Here is a 12,496-nt window from a genome sequence, read left to right on the forward strand (position 1 = left end):
CTATTGCAAATGCCTTAAACATGCAATGTGATGTTTTCTGTGGCAGCCCAAGTACCACTGTATCTGTGATGCTGGCTGGATGTCCCCTCCTGGCAGCCCTGCCTGCAGTGCTGATATAGATGAATGCAGCCTCCCTAATCCTCCGTGTTCACAGAATCCACCTGTGCAGTGCTACAACACTCTAGGCTCCTACAGATGTGGTTCCTGCCCCACAGGTATCTTGTCCTTCCATGCTCTCAGGTTGGGTGGGGTGGCAGAGGTACTACTGCCCGAGTATCATAAGCACTGACACAGGATGCAGATGAGCGTAACTCCATGAAATGCTTTGGTCTGTGTTCTAGGCAATAAATGCAGGTTGTGTTTTCTATAGGTAACACAGGCAGTGGAGTCTAATGCATGATTTATCTCATCCTAAACTGAGCATCTAAATAAGTCCTTTATGTCCATCCTGTCTTGTCACCTTCACATAATATGTCTGTAGTACTTTCATACCTGTATATTTCCTGCCCTAAGGCAATATAAAAATCTGATTGTTCCCTCAGACCATATAACCTATGATTACTCTTCCTGAGCTGGGGAGGTCACCCATAATAAATGCATTTTAAATACTTTAAAAACTTCTGTAGGAGAAGTTTTTAAAGTATTTAACTGAAGTTGCAGTAAAGCTTTGCTGCAAAATGTATGTACATGCACTAGACCAGAACTGCATCTTCTTTAGGTAAAAGTGTGTTTGAAATGGAAATATCCAGAATACAATTAAAATAAAACATTCTTGTACTCACATCTCCACCCTGTTGTGTTTGAAACCTAATTTTCAGACCGATATTAATTTAAATCAGTTACAAGGGAGACAGGTCTACTCTTGTGCTAATGAAGTGCCATTCAGTTGTACTCTATGAAAATATTTGTCAAAGAAGAAACCAAAAAGGCCAGGCATTTTCTTTCTGATGTCTTTTCTGTGCTGCTTTTTAGGCTGGCAAGGAAATGGCTACACTTGCCAAGACATTGATGAATGTGCAAGTAATAATGGAGGCTGCTCAACTGCACCGATGGTCCAATGCATCAACACGGTTGGATCATTCCGCTGTGGGCTCTGTCCACCAGGTAAAATGGATTTCTTTCTGATAATACTATGGAAGGGCTTAAAAGATGAAGATTCAACAAATACAAGCCTCTTTTGGTGTACATTTAAGAAGCTGAAAATTTGTTTTATAGAAATATCACTTACACAATACTGTAATACAGAATGCAGAGTCCAAGTATATTCAAATTGCTTCAGCTATTAATGAACATTGTATAGAGTATGCCTCTAAAGAGGATCCTCTGAAATGGGTTTCTCTTGTACTAGGTAGCTGTTTTCAGTGTTATAGCCTGGATTTGGTGAAGTACTTCCTTTACAAGATCATTAATGGGAAACAGGGATTGCATAATTACGGTAGTAATTTCATTGTCTGTATTAATTGAAGGAGTGTCCTGTGTGCCATAAATCACAGACTGTATTGTCTGCATTAAAAAAAAGCCTTGATAATTGTCACGCTCTGAATGCTGTCTGACGAGGCAGTGTTTCCACTGCAGTACAGCTCAAGCAGTGGAAGTTTCAACTTAGGTCTTTATAATTTATGCTTTATGATTTAAAATGCTTTCTGAAATGTATGGGGTCAATACTGGAAATATAGCAGGAAAAAGTCTTTCTTATTGACTTTTTGATTGCTGTTTAGGTAAGGAAGACTCTCAGTTACTGAGTGCTGAAGGGGTATCACCATGCTGGAAATGTGGCCTCAGACAAGTTTTGATGATGTCAGCTCTGGCCATAAGGAGTAGTGCTGCAGGGCTTTGGTCCTCCTGAATGTCCTGAGAGGATCTGGGTGTTGTGTTTGAGATCCAAGGGCTGCTCTGGCGTGCAGAAGGAAAAAGTCTGGATGTGGTTAGGGCTGACTGGGTGCAGATGTGCAGGGAGGGCAACACATGGTGGCTGAGAGACATGGGCTTCTATGGCCTCACTGACTTTACCTATATTTGACATACACTAATATATCTTTTTTTTCTGCAACAGAATCCATCCTTGCATGAAGGAGCCACAATAAATATGCCATGTTTTACTTCAGCAGCTATCTCAATTATTTCTTTTTAACTGCAGACTATGATTTTACACCATGAATTAATGTTTTTCTCACCAGTTGATTGTTTTACTGTCAATTCTCAAAGAAAATGGTTTGTTACAGACTAACTGAGATTTACCTCTGAACAGGTTATGAGGGAGATGGACAAACATGTACCCAAGTTGATATCTGCTCAATAAATAATGGAGGATGCCATCCTTTGGCTACTTGTACCTCAGCTCCAGGTATGATGCTTTCTTAAAGACTGTAAGGTAATATCAGCATGAATCTCAGGGAGGAGCTGGTTAGGATAAATCCACTTTATAGAAACATCTCTAGACTGCAGCCCCTTTACCACAGTCAGCTCTGCCTCATGCAAAGGATTTTACAGGCAGGTTAGCAAAAGCCAGCAGACTTTTTCACAAACACTGACAGAAGTAGATTTAGGCTCCACCAAAAAGAAGACTTTATGCTACAACTGGGAGATGTTCACCATTTCTCTTTGATGCAGTTTTCCAATTATATAGCTGCTTTTACTATTCCACTTCCAATAAACACCCTTTGACTACCCCACCACCTCCCATGAAGGTGACCTTGGACTCTCAGGTACACATAGCAAAACAACACTAGGGCTCTTTTCATGTTCAAACTGGACACTGACAAGTAAGTTAGAATTACATTAAGATTCTCCTTCAAAATGTCAAGGACATTTACAGACATTGGTATTGTCATTGTAACAGAATTATGTTCTGTATCTTGTCTTATCTCCCAAGGGCCCATGGCATTTTGTTCCTGCACATCTGGGTTCACTGGGAGTGGATATGGGCCGAATGGGTGCTCTCCTCTCAGTGATATCTGTCAGCTGCAAAACCCTTGTGCCAATGGGCAGTGCTTGGTAAGTGCTGGGCTCCTCACACGTGGTGACAGCATTGTGTCGTTATAACCAGCCAGGGAGCCTTGGTGAGACTGAAGGCTGAGACATACTACTGGGAATGGGGCAAAGTCAGTAGGGACTGCATAGGGACTGCAAGGTCAAAGGATATACCTGAGGAAAGCAAAGTGAGTTTCAGGGCACACAAACCATTGCTTTGTGTGTGAAGTAGAGGTAGCAATCTTGGCACTAATGGCCTGAGAAATTGTTTTTGGTAGCACGTGCTAGCCAGTGGAATGCTGATGGGAGAGAACTGTTCTTGGTGGCACAAGAAAGTAATTTACCAGCCTGGATCATGGAGGAATTACCCATGATAACAGAACCAGCACCTCTGCTGACCTTCAGACTGTTCATATCCAGCAGAGTTAGTTACGAGTTCCTAGTCTGATCTTGCGAGAGCACTCCTGGAGTCTCAGGTTGTTTATATGAAGATGGAAAGGGTTTTTCAAAGGAATTGGTTGCACTGATGGTAACAAGTCTTTTGGACCTAAACTGATTGGTGGTATGAATTCATTCTCATGCACTGTGAACATTTGATTTAACCTCATGGATCCTATGAAGGCTTTTATGGCTTCCTGAGTGAGGTGTGCTGTGCCCTGGAAAGTCCATGCTGCAGACCTGGAGTTTTTCTTGTGGAGGATATTTATGATGGCGATTTTGCCGAAATATTCACAAATGCTAATTCTTTTATTCCAGTAGATTTTTTTCCCATTTATCTCCATTAGGCTGCAGATGTCCTCATTTTGGTTGTCCCTGGAGGCACAGGGAAAATGAGACATAAGATATGGATTTAGAAGTGTTAGGTTAACAGCTGGATTTGATGATCTTGAGGGTCTTTCCCAAGCTAAATGTTTCTATGACTCTGTAGTATATTTCCTCTTGCTTTTTCAATTTTCTGTGTGAAATGTGATGGTCCTCTTACACTCCACTACTTACCAGCATTCCTTGGTCTATTAAAAGGTATGACATCTTCCCCTAAATATATTCTAACATACAACAGTGGGCAATCATGGCTACAAGCTAGTACCTGAAGATAATAACATAGATATTTAAGTAATGTGACTACATAAGAATCTAATAAAATAGAGAAACTGCAGAGCTACATTTGGCCAGCATAATGACAGAGGAAATAAAATTTCAATTAAATATCAAACAATGTGGATCATAAAACACCTTCTAAAGTAACATTCAGAGCCCTAAATACACATCAAACCCCTCTTCCATCATACTGAAAATCTCTTTGGGACACAAAGAACGTGAATAGATAATAGAAAAGCAAATAGAGAATGCAATACACTGCCATCAAAGATGGGATTGTAGCTGGTACCTGGGATCATGTTTTGCTTTACCTTTAAAGATTGTGCCTGTAAAACAAGAGATAGAAGGTAAGAGAACATATGAAATTAAAACAGTTACAGATATGGAAAGACTTGATTATATGGAGAAGCAGTACGGGTTGCAACAATGGAAATGGAAAAGAAACATACAGAATAAGGAATAAAGCTGAAAAGGCGATGAAATTGTTCCCCTTCAACATTCCTCAGGATGAAAGTGAAGGTTAATAGCCCACATAGCTGCAGCACAGACTTCCTGGAGAAAGGTCTTGAGAGAAATTACTTATAAACCAGTTATCTTGCCTTGCTATTTATAAGGTTTAGGTAATATGATTGACTTGATTCTAGCACGATCAAGTTTTCTGAATAGCTCAAAGTGTACAGATTTTGATTTTTAAGAAAGTAATTTGAAAGAGCCCTGCTAAGAAATAACTTAATAGAAAAACCCAAAGAGAAAACAGAAAAACCCTAATCTAATTAGGCTTTATGTTTATTTTGGTATGCACCAGTGACTACCAAGGTCAAAAAAATTCAAAGGTTTTATTTCTTTACTCCAATATTTCCTCATAAAATAAGTGTAAGCATCAGTCTTTCTGCTGACTCCATTGATTTCTTTAGGTGATTCATACTCATTGTTTTATTTGATTTCTTTATATCTGTAGGCAATGATCTCTGGCTATTTCTGCCTGTGTAATGCAGGCTGGACAGGCCCTAATTGCACAGAGAACATCAATGAATGTATCAGCAACCCGTGTCAGAATGGGGGCACTTGCACCGATGGGGTCAATGGCTACTCCTGCGAGTGCACCAGTGCCTGGACAGGACCACAGTGCCAGACTGCCCAGCAAGGTACAGCAGAACTCCTCCCCTCCTTCCCTCCTGGGAAATGGGACAGCGGGCTTAAGCGAGTAGATGCTTGGTGCCTGGCATTAACATGTGAATAAGAACTGAGTTATGATGTGAAAAACAGCCCTGTGTTTGGTGGATTAGAGGTCCCAACCCAAATTCCCTCCAAGTCAGAGTTTTCCATGAGCTTTGTTTACGGCTGTTTTGTTTCGCAGTAGGAACGCAACAATGAAGTTGCCAGTTGTAAACAGTACAGGCCTTGGCTAGATGCCAGACATCCTAAAATCAGATCTCTGTTCCAGAGAAAGTTGTCTGGAAAGCTGGTTGGAAAGAGGATGCAGTATAAGGAGAACAAAATACTATATTGATGTTTCTTTTTGTGCATATTGTTTCATCTGTTATGAAGCCGAAAGATCCTGATGTCCTTAGTCAAGAGGAAAAGCTAGAAAAGGTTTTCAAACAGAAATGTAATGAAAGAAATGTTAAGCATGAAAATGGGGAAATGTCAGTTTTATACCACCTTCAAGGTTTTCCCTTTTCCTCCTAATATAATTTCTTCTGTTTGTTTGAGAACTTTTTTTTTGCCATTGATTTTAATTAAACAAGGTCAGGATACATTCCAGTGAGTCCAGTGTCCCTGTGATAACAGTGGCTCATTTTTACTGTAGATTGCTAAGAAGAAAGCAAATTACATTTTAATGTAAGAAAGTATGTTAAACTTCCACTGATCCCCTGTGAAATCCACTCTGTTTTAGAACTATTTTAGGCTTTTTTCTATTTTCCTGAAGTATCTAACTAGTAATGTTTTATCATGATTAATTATTAATATTTTATTATTAAGTCCACAGGGGGGAAAATATCTTTTTAGCCATTTATAATGAAGGGATAGAAACCCAGATTTTATGTAGTAAGAAATCATACTGTACCACCTGTTCTTTTAGTTTTTAATCAAGGAAAAAATGTATTTTCTTATATGGTCATTTTGAATTGTGTTGAAAAAGGGTAAGATGTTTTAGACAGACATTTGAAATAAAACTATATTCTTTTTACCCCTTCTTGAAACAAAACAGTTTGGTGAGAATTGGCTATTTCTTTAGAATCAGTTCAATGTTAAACTACAGGAGCTTGATGCACATTTTAGCTATATGTGCATATATATTGTATTTTGGCTGCTTTACAGACTTATTTTTCTCTAGCTGTTTGGAGTTCTCAGTTCCCTCTCATTGAATGGTTCAGTGAGAGAAGAGACCATGGTGTATCATGAGAAGGATTATCAGGCCCAGAAATCTGAGCAAAAAGAATAAATGGAACAATAAAATCTCCAGGGGATATCTTCTATGATGTACCACTTCTGAGAAAGACAATTTTACATCATATTAACTTCAAAGTGCAAAATGTTATTTCATTGAATGGGAAAATCTAGAGATTCAATCTGGAGGTATCCTTTTGGAAGGAAAGCAGTTTATGGACACTACAATGATACAGAATCAATATCTTTTGGCAGTATCCACGTGTTCCAACTGACATTCTTTGTTCTTTTTCCAGGAACTATTTTTCTTTCAGGGAATTTATGCTTTTCTGAGATGTCATTTCACTTGAGAGAAAGTCCTAAAGATCCTTTTATAGAAGTATTTTTCAACATTGTTTTAAATGTCTTAAGAGGAAAAAGCTATGCAGAAAAAGGTCAGGTCTTGTTTTAGTCTGTAGAGTAATAGCACAAAATCTGTTTAATTTTCTGTCTCCCTTTTTGCAGTTTGTGGAGGATACCTCTCAGGCTTGAGCGGGTCTTTCAGTTACCCTAACAACCCAAACAGCCAGTGGTACAGCAGTGGGGTCAGCTGTGCTTGGGTTATTGAAACTACTCCCAACAAGGTAAAGTAGAGCTCAGGTTAAAGAAACCCTCAGTCTGTAGGATCCCTCAGCTTATCAGAGCAGACATGACTGCCTTCATGCTACATGTGTTCCTATGTTGTGATCCAATCCCCTCAGAATAAATAGTTTTTCAAAAGAATAAGGATTTTAGATCCTTACAAGCCTTCAGGCTCCTTAGCCTAAGGATTTGCTTGGGTTAGATTTTCCAAGCTTTTCCTAAGCAGCTGAAAGTTATAGTTTATTAACCTACTCCAGCGACAATGCTCTACATTGCTTTAGAAGGTGATCTGTGAATGGATGGATGAGAAAAGCTCTGCTCTGATGGGCTCCACAGGTGGCTCCTGAGCTAAGTGAGTTGGTCAGAGCCTGGTGCTGACAACACCAAGGCTATGGCTTTGATCCCCACACGGGCCAAATCTTCACTTATGAGTTTGACTCTATGATCCTTCTGGGTCCCTTCCAGCTCAGACTATTCTGTGATTCTGTGACCCAAAAACACTTTCATGTTACTGATATCTGAGTACAGAAATGTAGAATGCTTCATATTGTCAATGCCTTTGTGTAGTAACAGCATCTGATTTTTTGTAAAGGATTGATTTTTAACTGTTGCACATAAATGTATATTCTGATTCTGATCTGCAACTAACAATGCCACTTGTGTTATAAATAACAACTACAAAATATGCTACTCCATAATTTAGCATTAAATTTCTTACCTGGGATCTAAATATTTGATGTATTTTTGACATTTTGTGGAATGACTTAAGTCATTTTATAAACCAGTGCTTAACAGTGGTTTATACAGCATTACACACACACACATACACACACATACATATATATATATATATATATATATATATATATATATATATATATATATATGTATGTATGTATGTTTGTATGTGACATGTCCTCAGCCTTAAGCTAGGGACCACTACTGTCTTTCATATTACAGCATACCAGTGAAGAATCTGAACAAACTTAAGGCTGTGCATGTCACTAAGTATCCAGAATGGGATTTAGAAACACTGATTTTATTTGTGCAGAACAAAATCATTGAACCTTTTAACTCCCATTACAACCCTTTGAACCATAGCAAGGCTGAAAAATACTAATTATCTGATGAAAAAAACTTCCAAGGGAAACCTGGAATAAAGTATATTATGCTGTGTTTCAAGCTTTTCACGTGGCTTGAAATTTACACATATATATATTTTGCACATATAACACACGCAGGCAAATGGTCTCAATTATTAGTTTATAGAAATAATGCTCTTTCCAGAAAACTTCACTGACTAAATTCTTATCTGTCTGTCTACTTTCTTTCCTTTTGACCCTTAAAGTTCTTTGATATTCTTTTCTGTCCTGGAAATGACATAAAAGCTTGTATATTCTCACAGTTGCATATCTGCTCTATAAAGTTTATGCATAGATAGTGTCTCAGCAATGGAGAAAACAGATATTTTGTTTTCTCTTTTCTATTAGATTCTGCGTGTTACTTTCCCATTCTTCCAACTGGAGACAAGTAATCAGTGTAACTCTGAATTCCTTCAAATCCACGATGGGCCTTCAGTATCAATGCACATGCTTGGAAAATACTGTGGCTTCCCAGGTCCTACAGAGCTTCTCAGTTCCCACAACTCTCTGTATTTTTTGTTATACTCAAACCACACCATTACTGGAGGTTTTACTGTTCATTGGGAATCTCAGGATCCTGGTAAGTTGATGAAATGTAAAGTATCTTCATGGCTTTGGAGTAAAATGAATTACTTATTTCCTTTGATTAGGAAACTATAGGAACAGAAGGACAGTATTTTTCAAGAGACTGAGGCTGAAATATATATCACTTGAAGATACTTTCAAACTGTAGCTCTAGGCCTCTGTGTGAATGGCTTTCTGCTATTTTTTAAGGCTGCTTTACACCTTCTGTGAGGAATCCCCCAAAGAGCATGTGTTTCTGGGGATAACATTTGTTTAGTCAGTTCTCTTTTGTCACAGAAATATCTGGTACTTTGAGCAAGCAAGCCAATGGTTTGTTTTGCCACTGACAATTTACAACAGCCTAAATGTTCCAAACATGATAGATTATAGGGAAACTGGATTTTAAAGAATTTGTGAGGTTTCTGGTGTGTTTTGTTGTACATTTCTGCCTGAATTCTTGGTAATGCTAATTGGGTGATTGTTCCAGATGGTCTGGCAATGCACTCCCAGAGATAAATTTGAAATCATCTCACATAACATCAAGGTCACTTCAATGTTCTGTGTATTATCTAGAAACAAAATAGTGCATTGGGTTGTGTCTCGAATGAATCATAGAGTAAAAAATGCCATTCCCTTATTTCTAGAAATATTTATTGAAGTGCTTTTAATATGATTTTTGGTGGGTTTTTTTTCTTTTAATTGTCATTATTAGATTGATAATGACTACTTGAGAAATATTTGATTAATACTTTGAGTACTGAAAAGTGAAAGCAGATATTTTGGAGGAAAAATAGCACTGACAAAAAAACAAACAAACAAACAAAAAAAAAAAAAACAACAACAAAAAGAGAGCAGTATAGATGAGATCAAACTAGCTATTCCTGAGGTATAACACATGATGTACCCTCACATTCCCAACCGTTGTACTGATGTTATTTTATTACAGGTATATAAAACAGCCTTACCTGTAATTAAGTTTTCCTTTTTTTTTCTTTTTAATGGAACTAGTCTTGTGATAGGATAAAAAATGGAGGCTATTTACAAAGTACAGAAATTCAGATTAATTTTGTAAATCTAATTCATACACAGTGCTTCTGATTATTCTTAAGGCGTGTTCATCACAACTGGTTAAGAATCTTTCTTTTACTGTGCAAATCAGGAAATATTTGGAGTTCTCCTTTTAAAATTGAGTTGCAGAATTAACTGCAAAATTTAAAGACAGAAGAAACTTGCTGGTTTGTTTGGCTTGGTCTTTGTTTTTTAATTTATTCTGACCCCAAAGTGGTAGGTAGTTTTGACACTACAGGACAGTTCATCTTCTGACCCGACATGTGGTGATAAATACTCTGCTGTTTCATGTCTCTTTCTGTTAGAATGTGGTGGTGAGCTGACAGGTACTTACGGCTCGATAAGCTCTCCAGGGTATCCTGGTAATTATCCTCTAAACAGAAATTGTTTCTGGACCATCTCAACCAGTCCTGGCCTCCTCATCACATTTGCTTTTGGCACACTGAGCTTGGAACACCATGAAAGCTGCAATTATGACTATTTAGAGGTAAAGTCTAGTTGTGAATTATGACATTTTGTGGATATGTTATTGCAAAACAAGATATTTCAAAACTTTTTTATGTACAGAAGGGGACTGTTTGAAAATTTAATCCTGGGTTGAAATGCTCTTTTTTATTTACATATGCCAGCCATCCATGCACAATCAGAGACAATAGGACAGAAAGGGGATGAGAATCTGCTTCACTGAAGTTGGTGGAAGTCCTGTGACAAAAAGGATGGGATTCAGGCCAAATACTTGATGGGAAGCTTTCACTTTCTTACAAAGTTCAGTCTCCAAACTCCTTGTCAAATGTCAACCCACAGAGAATTCATGAGCCTATTGGAAACTATTCAGGAAAAGGAACTAAGATTCATATTGTAATAGATTCATATCATAGCTCACACAGCCATTCACAACTTGATGTATGAGCTTAGGGCTTTTTATTAAGTGTGACATAATGCTTACAGAATTCAGCAATTCCTTCTCATGGAAATGAGAAGCCAGTTTGGAACAGCATGTTGTGTGCAATACAGAGCATGATTCCAAGAAAGCAGTTCAACAGTAGATCTCCTGACACTTTCCCTTTCACAAAACCCTTGATGACTCCTGGTAGCAGCACCACAGCTATGCTGGTGGATCTGTTTCTTGGTTACTCTGTGTTTGGAGGAAATTTCCTATGAGCTTTGCCTCCACCCACCATCCATAATACCTCTGGGGCCTCAGAGATAACTTCAGGAGTGTTGGTACTGTTTACTACTGGCAGACATATGATAATCCTAAATGTTGATCTGTCATTCTGTCTAGATTCGAGATGGTCTTCTTCCACAAGACCCTGTCCTTGGTAGATACTGTAGCACTGGATCTCCACCCCCACTCCAAACCACTGGTCCATATGCATTTATTCACTTTCACTCTGATGACTCAATTACTGATAAAGGCTTCCATATTGTGTATACAACATCTCCTGGTAAGTAAAATACTCAGGATTAAAGGTCGGTCTGTGACATTCTCGAGACAGAGATAACACATGAATGGATGTGATTAACACTTGCTTTTCAGCAATATAGTAATTCTTTTTGATTTGCAGACATTGTACAGAAGCAGCCTCAGAAGGAGTTACTCTACTTACTAATATCTCTTTTTGTTTTCTTATTCTTCTTAATATAGCAGATCCAAGTTGTGGAGGAAATTTCACAGAGAGTGAAGGGGTTATCACATCTCCTTTCTGGCCAAACCCTTACATCAACAATCGTCAATGTGTTTACATTATCCGACAGCCAGAGAATGAAAAAATATTCCTCAACTTCACCCATATGGAGCTGGAGAGTCATAGCAGTTGTTCAGCAAATTATATAGAGGTGATTCCCTTAATCAGTTGATATGAAAGTTTGATTGCATTTGTGTACAAGAGCATGTATAACTTCTGTCCCAAGGGCCACAGCAGAAATAGGTGTTAATTAAACAACTAAGTTTATGAATTTACTAGGGTCCAAAAGTCACAGGGGCTGAAAGCGCAGGATGGTGCATTTGGATGAAGCAAAGATAAGAGAATGAGAAAATCTATCTAGCTTAATACTAATTCTTAATAGTCTGTACATGATTAAGGGGGAGTTTGAACATTTGGTAAATGAATGTCAACTGCAAGAAGAAAAAAAATTATTGCCATAGCTGCTATGCAGCATTTTCTGGAGTCAAAGTGTTATATGGAAGATTTTGATCTGACACTAAAAGGAAACACACCATATAAATATTTATACACATATTTCTAGGGAAAGTGGTTGAAAATTCATGGAGGTATTTAGAAGATGTATAGAAGTGGCACTTAGGGACATGATTTAGTGGTGGGCTTTGCCAAGCTTGGTTTGCAGTTGGATTCAAAGATTCAGAAGTCCTTTCCAACCTTAAGGATTCTATGATTCTATATATATATATATATAAAGCTGGGAGTTTATTGTTACCATAACTGAAATCTTACAAGTCCAATTCAAGAATTGTTCTTAGTCTAAATCTAACTGGCAAGGAAAACAAAATGGTACAGTTGGAATATTTCTATATGGAAAATGTAATAATAATGCAATACTAATGTCAGTACTTAGTGTGATCCACTTGAGGTGACTTTTACTCCTAGCTCTCTCTTCATTGGTTTGCAATGTTGTTTTAC

At 38.0% G+C, this 12,496-nt stretch overlaps 1 protein-coding gene across 3 annotated transcripts in view; it reads left to right on the plus strand.

The window, feature by feature from the left end:
- Positions 1–12,496, plus strand: part of CUBN (cubilin) — a 143,988-nt gene that overhangs the window by 8,898 nt on the left and 122,594 nt on the right. For all 3 annotated transcript variants that reach the window (XM_064408815.1, XM_064408805.1, XM_064408824.1), the window contains exons 8-17: positions 47–215; positions 973–1,104; positions 2,249–2,344; positions 2,873–2,994; positions 5,027–5,213; positions 6,964–7,082; positions 8,571–8,802; positions 10,160–10,341; positions 11,140–11,302; positions 11,503–11,693. In XM_064408815.1, coding sequence (XP_064264885.1) covers positions 47–215; positions 973–1,104; positions 2,249–2,344; positions 2,873–2,994; positions 5,027–5,213; positions 6,964–7,082; positions 8,571–8,802; positions 10,160–10,341; positions 11,140–11,302; positions 11,503–11,693 — 1,593 coding nt within the window. The remainder of the gene's footprint in view (positions 1–46; positions 216–972; positions 1,105–2,248; positions 2,345–2,872; positions 2,995–5,026; positions 5,214–6,963; positions 7,083–8,570; positions 8,803–10,159; positions 10,342–11,139; positions 11,303–11,502; positions 11,694–12,496) is intronic.

The sequence above is a fragment of the Passer domesticus genome, chromosome 1, assembly GCF_036417665.1.
Source record: "Passer domesticus isolate bPasDom1 chromosome 1, bPasDom1.hap1, whole genome shotgun sequence".
Taxonomy (NCBI): domain Eukaryota; kingdom Metazoa; phylum Chordata; class Aves; order Passeriformes; family Passeridae; genus Passer; species Passer domesticus.